Consider the following 23,942-nt stretch of genomic DNA (forward strand, 5'->3'; position numbering starts at 1 on the left):
ACACATGTGTATGTGTATATTACATATTTATCATATTTTTTCTCTACTAAAGAATATGGCACTTTAAAATGAACACAAATGAATATAAATCTAATACTATTTTTGCTACTCTGTTTGGCCTCAGCTCTTCATAAGGGTCCTAAATATTAGCCAAATCATCACAAAAATTCACTTCTTTTATTTCTTATAACCCTTCCTCATATATTCATTATTTAGCAATGGAATGTTTGGTAACACAAGTAGCAGATGAAATAAGATGCCAGCACATAGTTTAACATAATACAGATTACCTCTCCAAAAGAAAATTGAGCCAGTTATATGTAATAACATATATTTTATATATGCACATTACATTATATATGGAGAGTCATGTGCTTACACATAAGTAATCCTTTAAAACAGGTTTTATTTATATCTACATTGCACATAAAAATGCATTTCATTTCTATATTGATACATTTTCAACCTGTCTTAATAATCTGAGGGAAGGTCTAGGAAATGATTCTGGTTTTAACTAGTTTTTTTTTTTTTTTTTTTTTTTTTTACCTTGGAGGTCAAGACATATTTATGACAGAAGAACAGAAGAAATACTATAATGCAATGAAAAAGCTGGGATCTAAGAAACCACAAAAGCCAATACCTCGACCAGGGGTAAAAAAATATGTGTGTGTGTGTGTGTGTGTGTGTGTGTGTGTGTGTGTGTGTGTGTGTTTATCATTAGCATGTTAATTTTCAAATATTTTTATTTCACCTTTAATGTACAACCACTTCTTAAACATGAACAAGATTTTGAACAATTTTTGAACAAAATTGCTAATATTTTGCAAGTCTTTATAAAACTTAATATATGTATTTTGAATACTATCAGTTTTCAATATTCATTTTTAAATTTTTCTATAAAAATTAAAAATAATCATATATGCTTTTATTTTTATATTAACTACACAACTTACTACTTCAATGGCCTATAGAGGATCAAAATAAATGTACTTTCGATTGACTATAACATGCTAGTGTGGATAAACTTAAAAGCAAATACTAGTATACAATGCTAACTAAATCCTGGTCTGATACGCTGAAAGTCAACAACACCAACAACAAAAGTTTCATTTACTCTGACTTTGGTTTAATCCATTAATAACATGTCTTATAGAAAGCACAAATCCTATGATCAACGATAATTTATACAAGTTTTAAAGACATACCTTCGTAATTTTTTTTACTAATGTAATGATTAGTGGACACTACTTGGAAAGTTTACTTTACGTTCCATATTATTTTTGTTTCTTTGCAGAACAAATTCCAAGGATGTATATTTGACCTTGTAACAAACCAAGTTTTCGATATCACCATTATGGTTCTTATCTGCCTCAACATGGTAACCATGATGGTAGAAAAAGAAGGACAAAGTGAATACATGACTAATGTCTTATATTGGATAAATGTGGTTTTTATTATCCTTTTCACTGGAGAATGTGTGCTGAAACTGATCTCTCTCAGACACTACTACTTCACTGTAGGATGGAACATTTTTGATTTTGTGGTTGTGATTCTCTCCATAGTAGGTAAGACCATTTATTAATCAGATTTTAATTTTGAATCAAACTAAACACCACACATGCTCAGAGAAGTGTCTGAATTCTTGAATGTAAATTTATTTTTGAGTGAGCTAGTAAAATGAAAGAATGAAGGAAGCTTAAAAACAAAACTTTACAAAACAGAAAACCACCATGTCAGAATTCCTGGGTTCATGCTCCAGGCTCCAGAGCCGCAAGTTTTCTATTTATTGGAAGCACATAATATCCTTTGTTACAGTACCAGATTTCCGAGATTACCCTTCACAACAGTAGCGACTGCATCTACCAGTGTGAGTCTCAGCAAGGAACACCTGACTCGCTGAGGATATATGTAGGTGTGTCTTAGAAGACCAATGCAAAATCTGAAGTCACTTCCACTTTTAGCACATATGAAAACTGCCATTTGATTAATGATAATAGTAATAGCCATAATATTAGTGATTCTTGTGAAATTCTTCATTTCTTATGGCTTCATACTTGGCAAGTCTATAAAATGCAATCATTTCTTGGAAATTGGAACCAAAATGGCATAGAGGATAGAAACTCTGTTTATCCCTCTGGCGACCAAAACCAAGTTGTGATGGAAACAATGAGCAGCAGCAGGGAAAAATTGCCTGGGATCTAGATGAACAAGCCATACAACTAGAGAGAAATCCAAGAAATCACCTTGCAACAGCAGAAGGTAGGACGGGGCAGGGATGCGAGCTGCCGGGTCCTGAGCAGCTGAGTGAGATGGAGGCTGCAGCAGTGGCAGAGGTAGATGTCTCTTAAAAGGGCACATCTGCAAGCAGATTTTTGCAGTGACAGACCTGCTCGCTCTGAGCACCAGTGCTGATGCGGCTGTGGGCAAGGGGCACCAGGGACTTACAGGGAGACATTGTCAGAGTGAGGGCTGAGGCGAGACTCACTAGGTACAGAAGTGCCAGCGGTATCCATTGTTCCCTGTTGAGCCTTCTCCACTCCCAGTGCATGGACACAGAGCTGCCATAGCCGTGAAGTCATCAAACTGGATAACAGATGTCACTCTGCCCAGAGGAGTCCCTGAAACCCTACGTCCCCAAAATCAGGCTCCACCCAAGCCACATCAAGCTATATCCTCAGCGAGTCAGGTGCTCCTTGCCGAGACTCACAATGGTAGAGGCAGCTGGCCTCGATTTCTGGTGTGGCCTTGTGAGGCAACTATAAGCACAGCATCTATGAATTGCTTACTGAATCTTGACAGATGGCCCCAAAGGAGCAGATCCTTGAGCTAAATTTGGCTTGTAGCTGAGCCCCTCTCAGGACTGTGCCACTGGACACTTACTTCACGAATCCACACTAATAAGACCAGGGGACTTAGGACCTTTGCTTAGTACACACACGGAAAGGCAGCCAAAATGAGAAGACAAAGAAACAGAAACCATATGAGAGAACAGAATAGAGATCCAGATATAATGGGGTCAAGTAATCTAACAGATGCAGAGTTCAAAACGCTGGTTATAAAGATGCTCAATGAACTTTTGGTTAAATTCAGTGACAACTTCAACAAAGAGGTAAAAAAAAAAAAAACCATAAAAATGGAAATGGAAATTATAAAATGGAACCAGTCTGAAATGAAGAACACATTATCTGAGATGAGAAGTATATTAAATGAAATAAACAAATGAAGAAACAGAGTGAATAAAGAAAAGGATCAAATACCCTATCTAGAAGATGGGAAAGCCAAGAACACTCAATCAGAATGGCAAGAAATAAGATGCCAAGACTACAAAAATAATTTAAGGAGCATATGGGACATTATTAAGGGTTCAAATATTTGTCCGATTGACGAAACTGAAGAAAATCAAGATGTTGAATAGCTGTTTGAAGAAATTATGATGGAAGACTTTCCTAACCTGGTGAAGGAAATGGACATAAACCCTCAGGAAGCTCAGAGAATCCCAAAAACCAGGCTTTCAAAGAGGCCCACACCAAGACACGTCATAATTAAAATGCCAAAGGTTAAATACAAAGAAAGAATATTAAAAGTGGTGAGAGAAAAGCAGATAGTTACTTATAAGGGAACACCCATAAGACTGACAGCTGATTTCTCAAAAGAAACTATGCAGGACAGAAGGGCTTGGCAAAAAATATTCAACAGATGAAGACCCAGTATATACAACCAAGAATAATTCATCCAGCAAAGCTATCATTTAGAATTGAAGGACAGATAAATAACTTCCCGGACAAAAATAAGCTAAAGAAATTTATCACCACCAAGTCAGTATTACTGGAAATGTTGGAGGACTTCTTTAAGAGGAAAAAACATGTATCAAAAAAAGAATAAAAAATGGTAACAACTACATTCCTAACAGTACCTCAAATGGATAAGAATTAAGTTCTCCAACTAAAAGAGTGGAAGAATGGAAAGGAAAACAAGACCCCTATATGTTGCCTATAAGAGACTCACTTCAAATTAAAAGACACAGACTAGAAGGAAATGGAAAAACATGCTTTGATGGACCTACAAGGTATTTAAGTCAGACAGAGAAAGATGAACACAATATGATTTCACTTATATGCAGAATCTAAGGAATAAAAAGACCAAACTAGTCAAAAACAGACTCACAAATATACTGGACAATTTGGCAATGGACAGAGGGGAGGGGAGTTTAAGGGGCTGGAAGAATGGGGTGAAGGGTTAAAGAAGTACAAATTAGTAGCTGATGGATGGTCATGGGGATGGGGAGCACAGCAGAGGGAATGCAGTTAGCATTAATATGATGGCTAGGTGGAGGGTCAAGGGAAGGAGGGAGCAATTGCAGGGATCATTTTATGAACTATATAGATGTTTAATCAATGTGCTGTATACGTGAAACTAATTAAAAGAAAAACTAAAGTTGTAGGGTTTTTCCCCTTTGGATTTAATTAATTTTAGCTTTTGAATATGTAAAATATAAAGTTTAAAGGTCCAAATAATATTAAAATTATGCTTCAAAAAAAATGCAATCATTTCTTAACCAACGTGTCATATCTGTGAATCACAGTACATGATTTTATACTTCCTCCCCATTCATTACCATAGCTCTTTTTCCATCTTTTTGTTTTTTCATTATCTGTACATGACTTTCCCACTATTTTAGGATGACATCTATTTTTAGAATTATAAATTTTAGACAAAAAGACATTGTGGAGATCATAAATTGGAAATAACACAAAATTTTTCATTATGTGGTTATTTTGAACAGATATTATATGACTATAAGAAATGACTTAATTGTCATTTGTATGGAAATATTTTTACGACATGAAGTGACTAAAATAGATGGCAAAAAGTGCCTGTGTAACATGATTACATTTGTGTGTGTGTGTGTGTGTGTGTGTGTGTGTGTGTTTGCATAGAAAAACGTCTGGAGCGATATTAACAAAATGTTAACAACAGTTATGGTTGGTGATATTTGAGGTAATTTATATTTCTTTTTTTTTTAACATTTTACTGTATTGCTTGAATTTTCTACATGAGTAGGTATTATCCTTATCATTAAAAACTTCTTGTGGAGGTAAAAGGCAATGTCCACAAACTTAGTAAAGGAGGGAAAATGTCAAAATGTTAAGTATAATCATTTCTCTTTGGGATTGCTCAATTCTTTTTTATGAAATGTCTTTCAATAAAATGTCCTGAGATTGTTAAAAGATGCAAAAGAAAACCATTTTGAGTTAGGATTTTCTGTATGATGGAAATTTAAATATTTTCTTTTTATTCCTTCATCCTTCGCCAGGTATGTTTCTGGCTGAGCTGATAGAAAAATACTTTGTGTCCCCTACCTTGTTCCGTGTGATCCGTCTTGCCAGGATCGGCCGAATCCTACGTCTGATCAAAGGGGCAAAGGGGATCCGCACGCTGCTCTTTGCCCTGATGATGTCCCTTCCCGCATTGTTTAACATCGGCCTCCTGCTCTTCCTGGTCATGTTCATCTACGCCATCTTTGGAATGTCCAACTTTGCCTATGTTAAAAAAGAAGCTGGAATTAATGACATGTTCAACTTTGAAACTTTTGGCAACAGCATGATCTGTCTCTTCCAGATTACCACCTCTGCTGGCTGGGATGGTTTGCTGGCACCTATTCTTAATAGTGGACCTCCAGACTGTGACCCCAAAAAAGTTCATCCAGGGAGTTCAGTTGAAGGAGACTGTGGGAACCCATCTGTTGGGATTTTCTATTTTGTCAGTTACATCATCATATCATTTCTGGTTGTGGTAAACATGTACATAGCTGTCATCCTGGAGAACTTCAGTGTTGCCACTGAAGAAAGTACTGAACCTCTTAGTGAGGATGACTTTGAGATGTTCTATGAGGTTTGGGAGAAATTCGATCCTGATGCCACCCAGTTTATAGAATATAGCAAACTCTCTGATTTTGCAGCTGCCCTGGACCCTCCTCTTCTCATAGCAAAACCAAATAAAGTCCAGCTCATTGCCATGGATCTGCCCATGGTCAGTGGGGACCGGATCCACTGCCTTGACATCTTATTTGCTTTTACAAAGCGTGTTTTGGGTGAAAGTGGAGAGATGGACTCTCTTCGTTCACAGATGGAAGAAAGGTTCATGTCAGCAAATCCTTCTAAAGTGTCCTATGAACCCATCACAACTACTCTGAAACGAAAACAGGAGGATGTATCTGCTATTACCATTCAGCGTGCTTACAGACGTTACCGCTTACGGCAAAATGTCAAAAATATATCAAGTATATACATAAAAGATGGAGAGCGAGATGATGATTTGCCCAATAAAGAAGATATGGTTTTTGGTAATGAAAATGAGAACTCAAGTCCAGAAAAAACAGATGCAACTCCCTCCACCATTCCTCCACCATCATACGATAGTGTAACAAAACCAGACAAAGAGAAATATGAAGAAGACAAAACAGAAAAGGAAGACAAAGGAAAAGATGGCAAGGAAAGCAAAAAATAGAGCTTCATATTTGAAACACTGTTTACAGCCTGTGAAGGTGATATATTTGTGTTAATAAGACTCTTCAAAGGAGGTCTATGCCAAAACTTTTTATCAAAATATTCTCAAAGTCAGTGCACTCATTAGCTCTGATTCCCTAAGATAGGTGGGCAGCATTAGCAGATGGCTATTTTTGCACTGGTAAATGATTCTGTAAGAATTGGAAGAGTAACTCTATAGGGCTATTGATTACAGCAAATAAAGGTAATTAATTTTAATTACTTTTAATAAATCATAAGACCGTATAGAAAATGTTCACATCTACCTTGTTATGTTTTCACAGGATTATAAACATTCATGTTTCCCATGAAACTAAAATAGAGGTGTGTGCACGTGTGTACACACACACACACACAGACACACCCCTACCCATCATTTGGATATCTGCAAAAGTGTTTTGCCTTGGCTTTGTAATGAAATGCCCTAATAGAAGGAATGGACATTAGTAATGAATGTTTAGTTAAAACATCTTGTTATTAGGGAGCAAGACCCTTTTATTATCCATGTGCAGAGGTCATTCTATATTTTGAGGTGCTTAAATTTATTCTATATTGCATCAGAACCAATTTATATGTGCCTATAAAATGCTATGGGATTAAAAATGTATAGGCTATTTATTTCAACAAATACTTTTCTTTCATCTTGACTCCTATAACAACATAAGGTTTACCTTTAGACTATTGTACTTCATAGCCTGTCTTTTTTTATATTCTTATTTGTTTATACATTAACCACAGTAGATGAAAAATTATTCTAAGTACATATCACATTCCTCAGAAGAAAAAAACAAAGATAATTGAGAAAAGAAGCAATGAAGAAAGCTTTATTTACTATTATTTATATAATCTAACACTGGACTGTGTTGGCCCAAAATACCAATAATGACCCAACTTTTGTCACATTTTTCTGCTTTCTCTTGCAGTATTGTGTAGTCATCCTTGAACATGAAACAAAATTGATATTTCCCTTCAGTGAAGTGCTTCCTCATATGCGAGTAGCTATTTAATACCATTGTACTTGTCTGAGCAGATCATGACTTGGGCACAGTATTTACTGCATCACCTGTATACCATCTTAAATGTGTATGGCATGCTTTTAATCATAATATAAGGCAGCCTATCAACTCAGAGTTGTCTTTAGTATGAATGAAAGCATTCGACTGGGATTCTTGCCAACCTGCTTTCTTGCACTTAACTTTCACAATTTGTACATGTAATTCTTTTGGACCTCTGCAATGAAGATGAGGAGGATTTCACTTTCTACTTAAAATGCTATGACTATGAGGTATATTATACATCAATCAATAAAGTAATCTGAGCTTATAATTTACCAAGTGCATATTCATTTTGCTTTAGCTGTTGTCCTACCAACGATTATAAATCTAGTTTTTAAGAATTCTTTGTTAATGGTGTCTTGAAAAGAAATGGCCATTGTACATTTTTTCATAACCTCGTTTCAGGAATATGAGATCTTTCTCTGATCAGTTATTCATGTGCAGGCAAAAATTGACTTATGTAAGGAAAAAGTAGTTTCATTTAGATTTTATAGGAGTTTTCAAACCAAACATATAGAAGATATTTCATTCCTTTGCTTTTTTTACATTAAAAAACATAAATGATAGTTCTATAATAAGTACGTACTTAAATGTCTTTTTTGTTCTGGCTAGTTAAGAATAAAGAAGATTTAAACATATCTATAGAGATGAAGAGGGATGGGTAGAGAATGAGAGACAGAAAGAGGGAGAGACTAGGAAACACAGATATGAGAATGAGACATTTCCACAGAACTTATGTCCCTTAGGATTAATAGGAAATTAGATCTAGGGCCAAAGATTTTTTACACCTTGTTTAATCATTCATCTTTGGTTACTTGAGTCACTTTTTTATTTAATATGAAAGATACCATGCAGTGTTTTCCTAAATTATGTAGAGCATTGTATCACATATCTACTAAGCCTGTTGAAAATAAGTTTTGATAGTTTAATTAGGGAACCATACAAAATATATTACATTTATAAGACTTTTTAATATATTAAATTAAAAAATTAGTATCACCTTAAATTTGAATTGTCTCATTATTTTAAACACATATTAATATCACTGCATTTTGCTTATTGACTGTAGTATGAAAAGATGTGTTGTAGGCAGGTTTATGTATGATTTACTATTAATGTTTTTACATTACTTGATTTTTATGTAAAATAAAAAATATTGGCAACTGGTTCTTCACCACCATTTTCTTCTTGGCATTTCAAAAAAATTACAAAGTTGCTCTTTCTCCTATTTCATGCTGAACTATAATTTTTTAAAAAATATAACAGTTAGGTTTTGTTTTATATATATGTATATATAAATGTTTTCCCAGCTAGAATGTCTAGCTTTAACTTTTTATCAATTAAAAACAATATTTGGAACTAAGAGCTCATTTAGTACGGTGTAAGCTTGAAGAAAAATCGGACTTCTCCTTTCATGTAGGTTACTGTTTGGTACTGATTATGAGATATCACCCTCCAGAAGGCATTGTCATACTAATATTTAAATTACATAATCACTGAACTCATTTCAACTAATGATGTAGAATGGCAGTTACACTGCAAAATTTAAGTTAGAATAAAATGGGAGCAAACAGATTTGCACACAAATCTATACATACAATTTGGATAAAATTGGGAGAATCTCATTTTACCTTTTTAATTGTTATATCATTTGTAAAACATATAAATGACTTGTGGGCTGTTTGTAAATGCTGATTGTTAAACCTCAACCCTAAATGTTCAGCATGTTTTTTTAGAATTTTGATAGCTTTATTAAAAAGAGTTAAGGTTAAATGTATATGTAAATAAAGCAGTTCAAAATAGCAATTTTGGAGAAATATTAATGGAAGTAATGAAAGGAAGGCCAGCTAAATTAGAATGGCCAAGTAATTGACCTGGGTTTAGAGCCTATGAATAGAGGCCACCAATTTTTTTAAACAACTGTGGTTTATTATCTCATATTCTTGAAGAAAACAAGAATTGCTTCATAAAAATACATAAATAGCCATGAATATAATAATGCTGTTTACATAGAATTCCTTACAAGTTTTATACATCTATGAATGCTCATATTTGAGTTTGTCATCAATTATATTATAGTAATACTTGAGACTTACACACTGTAAGAGAATCTATAAATAAAAGTCATCAAAAAAATAAAATCATGTTTGCAAGTATTTTTCTTTTTCTGTGGAATAACCTTTAAGAAGATAAATTCAGTGCATCCCTAAATAAGTTGCAGCTACTGATACTATTATTTTTTTAATTGAAAGATGGACAGTTTCTGATGTCCTCCATAAGAAGTTTTCCAAGACAAGAAAGATGGGAATAAAGAATATAGAATTCCAAAACAATTCATTGAAATCCATGAAAAATGAGACAGGAAATGAAAATATACAAACATTAGCCCCACAGAATGCAGTGTGTGTGTATGTGCGCATGCGTGCATGCGTGCGTGTGTGTGTGTGTGTGTGTGTGTGTGTGTGTGTGTGTGTAATAGCATTGAGAGATGGGATAGCATACATAATGGCTAAGAACTTGGGTTTGAAAATCAGAACTGTATTTGCATCTCTGTTAAGCCATAACTTTCTGAGTTTCCTAAATACATTATTTAACCAATATGTGCCTCAGCTCACTCATCTATAAAATGAGGACAATAGTACTACTTTACAATATGATGGAATGAGAAAATCTATAAAGCAATTACAACAATTGCTATTTTATATGGCTTTGTGTAAATATAGTATCCAAAAGAGTGTGCATCCTTTTGGTATGTAGTGAACATTTAATGATGTGACATATACAACAAAACATTTCAAAATTGTGCTATTGTTTTTATGTTTCTGAATTCAAACGCCAGGCTTAAAGTGAAGAAACATGCATATTTACAAAGCTTTAGCTTATTTTTTTAAAAAAACAGAAGTCGTAGTTCCCATATTTAGCTTAACAGTCAATCCAAACCTGTTTTAGCTGCAAGCATCCAGTCCTGCTTTTGGTCTTTAAATAAGATACACTATAAATAATTGTTGCTGTGCTGGGCCATTATTTCAACCTTATGTGCATGAAAAAGGTATAAAAGATTCCTGTGGACCCCTGTACTGGCAGTTGTGATAGTCACTCTGCAAAAATAAAATTATAGTCACTGAACAGTACCATTATCCATCTTAGCCTGATTGACAATCACATGAAGTCCCCATAACAAAAGAGTTAAATTCTTCCTTGCTATAGATAACACTATTCCATAATCCAAGCAAAATGAACTGTGGAGTACATGGTAATTTCTCTCAAGGGAGGGAAAAAATTGCATAATGACTGGAGCAGAGGGGACCTTCATAATACAGCATTTGATGCACACAGGAAAAGAAACATGAATAATTGATAACTATAAACAAGCAATAGAGAAAACATGGTACAGTTACCTTTACTACTTACCATTCTAAGTCATGTAACTAGATACTTAACAATTGATCCACCCACGAACAATAAAGCCAATTTTAAGAGAATTAGGAGACATATATAATGTCTGTATCATGCTTTTTAGCTTAAATCTCATTTAGAATGTTTTTTATAAACAACTGCAACAAAGTAATAGATAAAATGCTGCATGATGGGAATATAGAAAAGATTCAGAGCTTGTTAATAATTTTAAAAACCTCGAAATGAGTTCTACCGAAGAAAATCTTAGTGTATTGAGGAAAAAAAATGCAGTTCCAAGACAATATTTGAGGAAGACTCCTGATAAATTGAGACTACAGGCAAGCAGTTTCTTAACCTTAGCAAAGGTTGTCCCAAACACCATTTACTTTTGTCTTTCTTCAGAGTTTTATTGCTATAGACATCTTCATTCTGCCTCGGCCTAAGAAAACAAATCCATTAATTCAAAGCTTTTTTGACTTTTAATTAACCTCTAGTGAGTCAAATTTAGCAGAATTCAGTTTATGTTCAGAGACAACTAAATATCACAGGAGTTAGTCATTTATTCATTCATTCAGTAAATATCCACGGAGCACCTTCAGTCTGCCAGTCCCTGTTTTAGACTGCAGACACAAATCTCTTTCTTCATGGAGCTTTTATTTCAGGGATGACACTTGAATGATTGCAAATATCAGCGAGTAATACTATATTGACTTTAACATACATTATAATTTGTGTATATGTTATATGTATTAAATTATCTTTCATTATATACTCTATTACCTTTGCTATATATTATTTTATTTTATGATGATATTTAGAATGAGAGTATCAGGATGCTCTTCTCTCAAAAGCTTCATAATTTTTTGGTCATAACTTAAAAATAGTGATGAGGTTGTACAGATTCTTTTACTGTAAATTTTTGTAACTCTAGAAATACTCTAGTCATTCATTCTAATCATTAATAAGCTTTTTTTTTTTGCCAGAAAAAGAAATCATTCAAGAGCTAACTTTTCGTTCCCAATAGTTATTTTACATCCCACTTCTACAAATAAGTGATTAAAAAAAAAAAAACTTTTTGAAAATAGTCATTTCACTCTGACAGTTCAGGCCAAAGATTTAATGAAAAAAGATTAAAATTTATAATTAGAGCAAAAATTTGTGCTTCTGTTTGAAGCTAGAATATTGTCATTATCTTTGATGTTCTTCTCAATATTGGAAATTAAGGACTAATTTTGTAATAAAATTTTATGGATTAAATATTGAGATTAAAATTCTATAAAAAATATTTTAAAAAAAAAATACCATGCAGCTCACAACTACCAAACTTCTAAATATCAAAATCTCATTTTGATTCCTTTTAAGAAACTGGTGAAGACAAAATTCTTGTAATCTCCCTAAACCACCCAGCCCATTTTGATATATAGGGTCTAGTTGATTCACTCAATAGAATCGGCTCTGATAAGAGAGGGTTGGAAGGAAACAAAAGTGGGAAAGAATTCCTCCATGCTTCCTCTTCCTGACTGATTTATTTTCTTTTATAAACTCATTTTACCCTAACCATCTCATTTCAAGCAAACTTCAGAATAACTGGTTTAGAGTCACCTAATTTTGCCCTGGCACTTGCAACTAAAAGATATGTTTATCTCTAAAGAATTACACAGCGTCCATTTATTTTAGAGAGAAATGGATCTGCCTCCTACGAGTCTCAGCCAGAATACCACTTAGAGCTAGGTTATAGGCAGAATGGTATCTGGGAGGGAGCCAGGGAGAACAAGAGAATCAATCTACTTTAGCTTTGTGACTCAGCTGCAGCCTATATCAGAAATCAACCTTGACTGCAGGCAAGAAGTGAATGTTTGCTGGCAAGCATGTTTTATCTTTTTCCTTTGAAATAAAGTTAAAATTTTACTAAATCTCATGCCAAAAGCTGGTGGGTCATGATTAGCTTGGTCAAAAGAAGCCACTGTTTGCATAGAAAAAAAGAAAAAGCTGAGAAATCGACAGCCGCTTAAAATGGCAGCCTTAGGCATTTTTTCCCTGTTAGCATTTCTTCCTGTCCAGTTCTTTCCTCCTAGAGTAAGAGAACTCTTTTTTTCTCTCCTTTTTCTTTCATCTTGGGAGCTAAAACCAACAGAACTAATCTCTTCCTCTTTATCAGATCAATAAAGAAAATTAGAAATGACATTGAAAGCACTCAAAGAAATCTCTGTTTTTAAGAGTGCATACTATATTATGCCTTTAAGAACTGTCAGTAAATGTAAATATGTAAACATACACAGCAGCAGCATATTATGTAACATCATGAGTTTAAATACTTGTCACTAACAATGTGACAATGTGATTGTGACCTTAACAATGCACTCACTATATTTTCTAAGCCTCAGCTTCTTCACCTATAAGAGACTGTCAGTCATTAGTTCCAAAGTATGTAAGTACATGGAATTTTTAAGGTCAATAATTTATTATGCATTTTCTGAAGTGCCTCTTAATCTAGGATTTAGTCACAAATTCCATAAAATGATAGCATCTACTGTGTCCTGGAAGAATCAGCCAATGATAATACTACTGTGCTATATTTCCATATTATATCATAGAAACATGATGGAGAAGAGCTTAATCTAGCTAGGGTAATCTAGAGGTGAGTACTAAACACTGAGTAAGAGTTATTTTGAGTATGTTGAGTTTAAAGTACACTGGACTAAAATAAAGAAGTCCTGTAGGCAATTGAATAAAAAGGTCTAAAGTTCAATGAAGACATCAGGGTTAGAGAGACACATATCCAGGAGACATTGCTTCCTTACGAGTGGTTGAATACAGAAGATGAAGTCAACCAGAGTATACATGCAAGTAGAAGCATGAAGCAGAGAGTTTTAAGGAAAGTGGACAGAGTATTAAAAAAGAAATGTAGTTTGTAATGCTGATCATTACAAACTACTACAGAGTTGTCATACAACTAAACAGTAAAGTGTCAATTGTTTAATGCAAGCATTTTTGGTGTAATAGTAAATGCAAATGCCACATTTCATGAGTCAATAAGAAGTATGTTAAAGGTTAATATGAACATTAATCATCTCTCATTAAATTCACCTTTCTAGCACATTGCGGGGTAAATATTACAAAAATGAAAACTTAAAGAGTTAAACTGAATATCTTCTTGTGAAGTATATGTTCATTTTTCCACCTATTTTTTAAATTGGGCTTTCAGGACATCAGTGGAAATGTCAGAGTAAGGACTTCTGAAAATTTGCTTTCCCAGAAAAGAATAAGAACATTGGAAAAATTGTCAAAAACATTTTTTTCAGAACTCTGAAAATTAACCAAAGGAGCATTTATTCAAGAAAATGAGTGGCTGAATCTCAGTAAGAACAGCAAGCTTCACAGATGCTTTGAAAACGAACAGTCCACAATCACAGTAAAAACCTTCGGCCTCAAAGCCACTAGAGGAAGTAGAACAGGTATGGTGCTCCTCAAAAGCCCTATTTCCAGAAAATTGTCTGGCAATTCCCTGGACAAGCCATTTGCAAAGCTGTCTTTACGTAGCCCAACTCAGAGCTCAGCCAGTGCGAACAGCCTTTTCCCTGAGGTTTTTGCTGTTATTTAACATTGCGTCTGCCTAAGGCAGTGATAATAGTTGAGGTAAACAAGATCATCAAAAAATTTCAAAGGAAAAGCTGGAGAATGAGATGTCCATAATGGACTTTGTAAAGCTCCAACATATTTCTGGGAATTTACAAGCCACATGCATTTACAAGGCTGTGAGCATTCCAGGGCTGTGCATATGTCCTGAGCACTCACCTCTGGCTGACCTTGAGGCTCTGCATAAGCAGGAAGTAAAATCTATGGTAGAGCAGTGAACCGCCTGCCTGCATCTTAAAGGTATGTCCCAACAAGCAAAGAGAGGCCTGACAAAGGTTGGGAGGCTTAATGGTCCAAGGCATCTAAAGAAATTTCTGTTCAATCATTAGCTGACTACTAAGCAGAGACTTCAGGGTCCACACATGACAAAGAAAATGGACATTACTGATTTACTACAGGAAAGTCACTAAACTAACAAGGAGTATCAGCCACCACCGCAACAAAAAGCTACAATGATGAACCCAGGGAAGAGGGAGATTTTGACCTTAGTAAGATTAACAGAGTGATTTCTCATGAGAAACCATGGAGGACAGAAGCAGTGGGATGACATATTCAAAATATTGAAAGAAAGTCTGAACTGAGAATTCTATATCTTGAAAAAATAACCTTCAAAAATGAAAGAGAAATTAAGACATTCTCAGAATAAAAAAAATATAAGAATTTTTGTGAGCATATCTGCCCTACAAGATGTATTAAAGAGAATCCCCATGAAATAAAGAGAACCAATAAAGTTAACTAAATTGGTGGTAAATATAGAAGAAAATATAAATATTTTTTTGTAATCTCTTTTTCTCCTATATGATTTCAAAGAACTGCATAAAGCAATAATTTTAAATCTGTGTCAATGGGCATATAACATGTAAAGATACAATTTACATGAAGTAATAACACAAGGAATGGGGAAGGAAAGGAGATATTTAGGAGCAAAGGTTTCGTATATTATTAAAATTAAATTGGTATTAACACAAACTAGATCGTTGTAAGCTAAAATATTAATTGTAATCCTCAGGGCGACTACTAAGAACATAACTCAAAATTTTAATAAAAGAAATGACAAGGGGATTAAAATCGAGCACTAGAAAATATCTTTTTAACACAAAGGAAGACAGTAAGGAAGATATAGTGGGAGAACAAAAGTCATGACACATGCAGAAAACAACAAAATGGCTAACAGAAATACTACCGTACCAATGCATTGGAATGCCGGTTTTTTTTTTTTTTTTTTTTTTTTGAGTTATTAATCAGAGAAGCGAAAATTAAAACAGCAATAAAATATCACTAGACCATCATCAGAATGGCTACATTTAAAAAAAGACCGACAGTACAAGTGTTGTCACAGATGTGGAGCAAAAGAAATTCTTATACATTTCTAGTAAGAATATATACATTTGTCAGTACATATTAATGCTAATCATATATGTATTATATGACCAGAAATCCTATAGTAGGTATATATACACAGAAATGTTTTATGAAATATCAAAGGGCATTTATATGAATGTTCAGGTACTGTATTCATAATAGCCTCAAGCAGGAAGCAATGTAAAAAAAAAAAAAATCCATCAGAATTAGAAAGGATATATATTGTGGCATAGATATGCAACAAAATACCATGCAGAAAAGGAAAGAACAACTTACTGATACAACATCATAAAGAATTTCACCAACATAATGATGATCTGAAGAAACTAGACACCAAAGGTTACATACTGTATGAATTAATTTATGAAGCTTAATAACAGACAAAGCTTATTTCTGATAATAGAAGTCAGAAGAGTGGTACTCTTTTGGGGAGTATTTGACTTGGGCATAAGAGAATTTTAGGGTACCAGGTATTTACATGGGAGTACAAATATGTATCTTTGAGCAGTATAATTTTCTCACTGTACTGTCCATTTATTATACCACAGTAAAGTAATCAACAACGAGACTCTGGGTTACTGAGATCAGCCACCATCTTCAGGCAGCTCAATGTCATCTTACTATTCTTTCCCACTGCTTTTTTGCTTTTGGTTCTTGAGAATTTCCTATCATTTCTTGCAAGCTTTGCCTTACATTCCAAAGGATATTTACTAAATTTTACCTAACAGTCATTTATAACAGGGTTTTTTTTTTTTTTTTTTTTTTAGAATATCCAGTCATCTAATTTCTGAGCACTAAATGGATACAAAATGATTTATTCTCTAGGAATCTCCTATAACTGTCTAACAGTCATAGAAACTAAGGTAATTCTAATGAAACGGGTTTCCAAAATTTTTTCTCCATTTCTAATGCCTCCCAGAGCTAAACTAGAAATAGCTTTAAAAAAAAAAAGTGGTAGAGAAATGGAAACAAATAATAATAATTTATTCAAGAAGACTCATTCATTAAGCCTGAGACTTAAGTTTATGAATTTAAATAATGTATTAATTTTTTTTTTTAATGAGAGTAATTATTTGGAGATTTAGCTGAAGCATCTTTTCCTGCTGCATTGTTTTTGCATTTCACTAACAACACTATGCTATCTGAGAATTTGGATGTACCATAAGTGCATTAATCATTTATTTTTGAAGAAAGGGCTTAAAATGAAAGATGCAATATAAACAGCTCTTTCCTTCAGCTTGCGATAAATCTGAAAGTTTTTCGTTTCTTCATTATTTAGACAACTCATTCTCTTTACAACCTACCTCAGACTAAAAATTGGATGATAGGCATTATATCTGTCCTGTTCCTCAAATTGAAACAAAAAATCTCAGAGCTTTCTTGTTTTCTTCACTTACATATCCAATTTATCAACAAGTATTATTGGTTCGACCTACAAAATAAATTCCAAATCTGCCCGTTTCTCTTTGACTACTACCTTCACCCAAGTCCTAACCACTATTATCTTTTATCTGAACTGTTGCTGTAGCTGCTAAACTGGTCTTTTAGCTCCACTTTCGATTCCCTACAATCTATTCTCCACAGAGCAGAGGGATCCTTTGAAACTTTGATTTAGATTGAGCCATTCTCCCTTAATCCCCAATCCCTCTTAAAGTTCTACAGAACTTTCTATTGCACTTAGCATGAAAGGCCGACTTCTCAGCATTCTAAAGGGCCTAACATGATCTGGCCCCTGCTTAACTGTACTATCCCACGTCATACCACCTTCTAAGACCTATATCACTTTATCGCCCCTGACTTTCTTTCTGTTTTCAGATCCAGTATCCACTCTTGCCTCTGGGCCTTTGCTCTTCTCTACCTGGAATGCTCCTCTGATTCAGAACACGGTTGCATCCTCTTAGATTTCAGCTCAATGTTTCCTGCCTGGACACCCCTTCCATAATCAACCTTCTTAAAGTAACCCCACTGCCCAGTCACTCTCTACCACTTTAGACTTTTCTTTTTATCTCATCAATTACTATGATCTAATATTGTTATGATTTTATCTATACATTTATTTGCCTCATCTCAATAAATATTAGGTACAGACCTTATTTATTTTAGCTATCTCCATCTCTAGAAGGCCTGATGACCGACAGATGCCCAGTATTAGTTAAATAGATTACTTCAGAGCCCTGAACTCTGTCAGTTTGGCTCGAGAAGGAAAAGTTCTGATGGACTAATATCACGAAAAGGTCAGTATCTGTTCATAGTTTAGTGTTACCTTTTCCACGGGTCTGTGGATTTAACAGAGAAAGTGTGGGACTATATGAAGGAAGAAGATGGCAGGGAAGGGTTTTTCTGGAATCCTTCCATTCATATCAGATTTTTGGGCTATGTCTGGTTATTATTGTTTGCTTGATAAGGGCAAATCCTAAATCAACCCATGAGAAGATAAATAACCACAAAAGGAAAGCCTACCAGTGGTGTGCTGGCAAATGTTTAATAAGTAGCTTTCCTGGAGAAAAAAAAAAAAGCTCTTAATTTTATGTACCTTTTGTGTATTTCCATGGTGTAAATACTCCCAGCATAGTCAGTTTCAAGTAAATAGACTGAAGTCATTGAATGTGGAGTGGGGAGGAGATGGGCACATTGTCCCTCCCCAGCTGGTCCAAGCTGGCCCCAGCACCCTGCTGACCTCTATTATGTGCCAAGAACAGTGTAAAGTATTTTATATTCTGTCTCCCCTGTCTTAGAGTAGCCCATAGAATTGATTTGTTAGACTTGCCAGGGAAAAGGGTATAAACGTAGGTAACTTGCTCAGGGATACGGGTCATGAAAGGGGTGTAAACCAGAGTTCAAATCCAGATCTATCTAATCTAGGGACCACATCTTTCATTTGTTTTACAAAGTGGCACTCAAAAAAAGCCACGTGAAAACTCAGCAACAAACAAAATAATAAGACTTTGCTAAAATGTCAAACTGGTTCTTAAGATTATGGCTATTTTCTGATTAACCTGGCTGTCTCTCAGTTGATGTGAATTTTATTGCTGGCATCGAAATTTGTGGAGTATATAATTAGATGAAGTGAGAATCCTAAAAGTATTAATATTACTATTAATCAGAGTTCAGTGCACCAGCAGATCTCGAAACCCCTTTCTCTAGTCCTCTTTCTAGTTTTCTCTGCTAGATATTTTTTTGACCCCTTTCCTCTAAACATTAACATCCTAGACATCAAGGAAAGTGGGCATCGAAGGGAGACATGACTCAGTGTCAAACAGGATGTGTCTATTTGTTTAGCAATTATGGTGGAAGCAAAAAAAAAAAAAAAAGGATCAGTTTCCAGGATAAAACTGTCGGTGAGGTAGTGAAGAAGTTCTATTCCTTTGGAAGATGGAGTTACCACCTGTTGGAGATAAAAGGAGGAGGAGATTGGTTCTGAGCTACATCAGTGATTCTCAGATGGTAGTACACGTCAGAATCACTGCAGATTGCTGGGCTGCATACCTAGTTTCTGGTTCAGTAGATCTAGGATGGGGCCTCAAATTTTCATTTCTAGCAAGTTCCCAGCTGATGCTAAGGCTTTTCATCCAGGGACCACAGTTGGCGTAGAAATGTCCCAGACATCAAGTAATTTGTATATACATTACTGCTGGGAAAGAAACTTTACTGTGCAATGCAATACCTGGAAACCCTAAAACGAAATCCTGGATCCCACCCCAGAGGTTCTGCTTTAATTGGTCTGGGGTGCAGTCTGGGTATTGGGATTTTAGAAACTCTGCAGGTAATTCTAATGTGCTGCTAAGTTTGAAAAACAGTGAAAGTTGCTCTGGATTTTAGTCCATAGGTGCTACATTCTTTACACACAACTCTTGGTGAATCCTCCCTAAACTGACTCATCAGAAAAGCACTCACTCCCTCAGTTTCCTAGTTTGTTTCAATCTGTGTATTGAACGATAGAAGTTGGAGTGCCAGCTAAGAGATCCAGGAGACTGTACCTAGGCTGTGAGTTAGAAAGCTTGCCTGTAGGTCTCATTCTGTCTCTGCTACTTACTATGTATGTGTGTGACCTTATATAGTTGAATATCATGTTTAACTTCTCTGTCTTCTATTCTAGGTTAATATAGATAATAGTGAACAGTGTATAAAAGAAACTTGAAAAATCTTGGGAAAGTTTGAAGAACTTGATTATTAACTTTATAGAACTTTATTATAAACTTTATAAAAAGTTTGAAGAAAATTATTATTAGTGGATATGATGGCAATAGTGTTTATAGATGGTACATTTGGGGTTAAAAAAATTAGTGCACCTCTTAGTTTTAAAATATTCTCCCAGATTATCTGCTATATGAGAATCCTGAATCCCAAATAAGAATGTTTGAGGGTGGCCACTCAGATGCAACCTGCTTATTGAAATTTGCCTAGGTCTAAGCTAACCAATGTGCTTATAATTCTACATTATAAATCTAGAAGATCTTGTTCTACCTTACGGATGTGTCTCTTCATATAATCCACACTTGGAGAACAGAAGCTATGCATTTCCATGTATATGATTATTTAACTAAGTGCAATCTCCTAATATATATATTTTTTGCATATGTGGGGTTAAAAACACATTGCCTTCTTTTATTGTTAAAAACAAGATGATACTCAGACTATTGTATTCCATAAAATGTTTTTAAATGATAATATAGTAAAGAGAGAAATTGTAGTTCTCTTTTTTTGCCTGCAACTTTTTAAAATTCCTTATATAAGTGCACCATCTTCTGGTCAATGAAATAATTTTCAGGCTCTAAAATGCAGTGAGGTTTCTTACTTCACAAAAATTAAACTTGTCCTACTATGAGTCAGAAAAAGAATTAAGTGACTTTTTATTCAGAAAAGTTACACAATCTTGACTAATTTTTTCCTCGAGAATTTTATTTGTTTATTGTTTAAATTGCCCCCATCTCTCTAGTGCTGCCATGTAAAAGCAAATAGGGCTGTATTTGTCTTCTTCCTCCAATATCCTTTGTCATCAGTCCCCAATCTTCCCTCTTGATACTTCTTACCCTGGCACTCAGTGCCCTGCTCAGTACTCCTGAGACTTCATGCAGACTGATGTCTCATGCTCTGTACCCAACTTTTCATTCTAAGTTGGAAGAAATTTAATGAAATTTATGCTATAAAAGCAATGAGAAATTGTGAATGCCTGTACTGACCCACAAACAAAGTTTGGTTTTTAGAAATGGAATGTCTAGCAGAAGAAAAAGTCAGTCAATAGTAAATCTGAATTCAATAAGTATATGAGATCTTTGGGGTTTCATGGACTTAGCTTATTAAGAATGAAAAGCTATTGAAAAGCATTAATTTTAAATGGATATAAGAGATGCGTACCTGAATTTAAAAATGACTATGAACTCATTTACTGTTTGCATATAAATCTCATAGAAGTGTTTTACTCTACCTTTCTTCAATCTATTTGATGTTCCTCTGGCAAATGTAACATGATTTACTTGTATTCTTTACACTACAGTAAAATAGCAGGCCATATAAAAGTACATTTTAATGTCTATCTGAGCCTTAACAAATATAACTTACAGGTGCAACATAACTGAATACTAATATATATACTACATTAGTATTTTAGAAATCCAGTTTGAGCCTTACTGTCACAGAGCTGTTTATTTTTATTAACAGGAACAAGAGCTTATCTTGGAATAAGGAGACAATGACATACTTTAATAAGAATTAGATTTTTACTCTATATTTATTTATGAAAATTGCAATTTATTTTGGTATGCATTAGAATGCCTGGGTCACAATAAAGAATAGTATTCAAACCAAGGCCTATTGAGTCTAACAAGATATCGCTCATGCCAACACATATTGAGTCCATCGATAATCAATATGCCTCTTGGGAGAGAACATATACAAGCAGTTAGCTGAATTTTTAAAAGCTGTTAAGAAGAAATATCATACTTTCTTTTCTGTGACTTCTTTATAAGAAGTACAAAACTTCTGCTACTATTTTATGCAACAAATTTAATAGTGAAAAAACTTTTAATACTTTAATGGGGAGATTTTTTAAATGGTCAATTAACATAAAAGGGCAAGAAAATTATCTGAAAAGTATAGTAAAGAAACTAAAAAAGAATAAAGGAATAGGATAGCAAATGCTCTAAATATTAAGATAATCATTGAGCCTCTTTTAAACCTCCAATGGATACATTTTCACTAACTCACTAACAAAAAGTCTTACATTCTCTGATATGAAATGTATGAAGAAAAGATATGATAATCAATTATTTTTAATAGAATAATTAATTCAATAGATATTTACTGCCTGCCTTCTATGTTAGGTACTGTTGTAGGCACTGCAGGGAAAAAGCAGTGAACAAAACAGACAAAAATCCAGTTTTTAGTAACAATGACAACAGTACTTGGGCATAATTATACCAGCTCCTAAGTGATCACAAAATTTACCCCCCAGTTAATATTTATAACAAATTTCTTCTGTATCCCTTTCTTATCTTCATTATCCTTCATTTCCCTCACTCATAGTATGAAAATTCACATCAATCCAAGTTCATTCTAAGCAGTACGGCAGGAAGGTTTAGGTGTGGAAGAGAGGCTGCTGGTGATTACACGCTTCTGCTACAGGTTCCCTGGGCCTGAGTCCTCCTTCTCACTGCCAGTTGTTGGAACAGCCCCCGGCAGTACTCAGTCCCTGGGGATTTAGTTTCTTCTTTGCATAGTATTTGCACAGTACTGAGATCTCTACTTCAAAGAGACCTGTTATCGCAATCCCACTCTACTGGCCTGAAGAGTCAAGAGAACTAAGGGAGGAAAAGTAAGGTGTGGAATAAGCAAGCTAGAACAATGAGAGGAACCAAGTCTGAAACACCTCAGTAAATAAATATAAGTTGCACAGATCTCAATATAAAAGACCCCCTGCAGGATGGATGGTTAAAAATAGATCTAGAAAGAATATCTGTGGACAGCAAGGCTTCCCCTATATGATGGTAGGTAAGTCTTAAATTACCTAGGATATAAAAGGTAACCAGCCCACAGCTCTGGATTCCTATGACTTTACATTACATATTGCTCACTCTACTTATAGATAGCTCCCTGTGGGTGTTGCTCAGAAAAAATTGAGGCTCTGGGGAGCTGCATCCACTCACTCATTTTTTAAAATCTTTGTACTGTTTGTCATGGGTTTGCTATAAACTAGAGTAAGGGCAACTGTGAACCAAACCTCAGTGTACATTCATTAGTCATTGATCACAGATCAGTCAGTCCTCTGCAATCTGGCCAGCTCAGGTGAGCTTCTTAGACACATGTCACCAGGCTGGATAGATCATATTGTTCATTGCAAAGGGGTCTGCATTTCAGAAACCCAAAAAGAAAAAGAATAAAATCATATTCCATTAGGATAATATATATATATATATCCCTGGGCTCTGCTACATGGAGCTCACAGAGTCCTTAGGCAGCGCTGTTCAGGGGACCAGTAGCAATTTCTCCCCTCCCCTCCTCCTCCTCCTGCAGGGAAAGGCAGCTTCTTCATTCTTCCCAATCTACCTCTGGATTCCAGGGGCTCCCACTGCTCTGACCTCTGGTACCTCTTAAGTTCACATCACTCGCTCAGATGTGTTTGTGTGCAGATTGGGTGTTTTTTGTCAAGTTTTAGATGTTCACCTTATTATTTCAGGAGGAAGGATCTGGGGACATTTCTCAATCAGCCATGTTTCTGACATCATTCCTCCCAGATTTATAGTAAAATGATATCCTATTCTGTTTCATAGCACACTCCTTTTTATTCAATTCTGGTTTTTCTGTCCTATGGTATAAACCTCCGGAGCTCTGCTCCCCATCGCAGTGACAAATCCAGCGTGCAGGCTCCAATCTCACACAAAGATAAAAGTGGATGCAGTGACTGTGGCTGCAGTGGTGATAGTTGTGGCGATGGCAGTGGTTGTAGCAACTC

At 34.9% G+C, this 23,942-nt stretch overlaps 1 protein-coding gene and 1 long non-coding RNA gene across 6 annotated transcripts in view; one reads left to right on the forward strand and one right to left on the reverse strand.

Moving 5' to 3' along the window:
- The window catches only part of SCN9A (sodium voltage-gated channel alpha subunit 9), a 125,180-nt gene extending 117,089 nt beyond the window's left edge, over positions 1-8,091 (forward strand). Inside the window, exons 25-27 of the mRNA XM_036236646.1 lie at positions 547-651; positions 1,295-1,565; positions 5,315-8,091. Of these exons, the coding sequence (XP_036092539.1) occupies positions 547-651; positions 1,295-1,565; positions 5,315-6,507 (1,569 nt within the window). The 3' untranslated portion in view covers positions 6,508-8,091. The remainder of the gene's footprint in view (positions 1-546; positions 652-1,294; positions 1,566-5,314) is intronic.
- The window catches only part of LOC107521036, a 128,463-nt gene that overhangs the window by 81,275 nt on the left and 23,246 nt on the right, over positions 1-23,942 (reverse strand). For 4 of the 5 annotated variants that reach the window (XR_004955639.1, XR_004955638.1, XR_001599494.2 and 1 more), the window contains exon 2: positions 5,361-5,540. This is a non-coding gene — a long non-coding RNA (uncharacterized LOC107521036). Of the gene's footprint in view, positions 1-5,360; positions 5,541-23,942 lie in introns of those variants that run through there. The other variant, XR_004955640.1, reaches the window with a different exon arrangement.

This window comes from Rousettus aegyptiacus, unplaced genomic scaffold (genome assembly GCF_014176215.1).
Source record: "Rousettus aegyptiacus isolate mRouAeg1 unplaced genomic scaffold, mRouAeg1.p scaffold_m13_p_2, whole genome shotgun sequence".
In the NCBI taxonomy this organism is placed as follows: domain Eukaryota; kingdom Metazoa; phylum Chordata; class Mammalia; order Chiroptera; family Pteropodidae; genus Rousettus; species Rousettus aegyptiacus.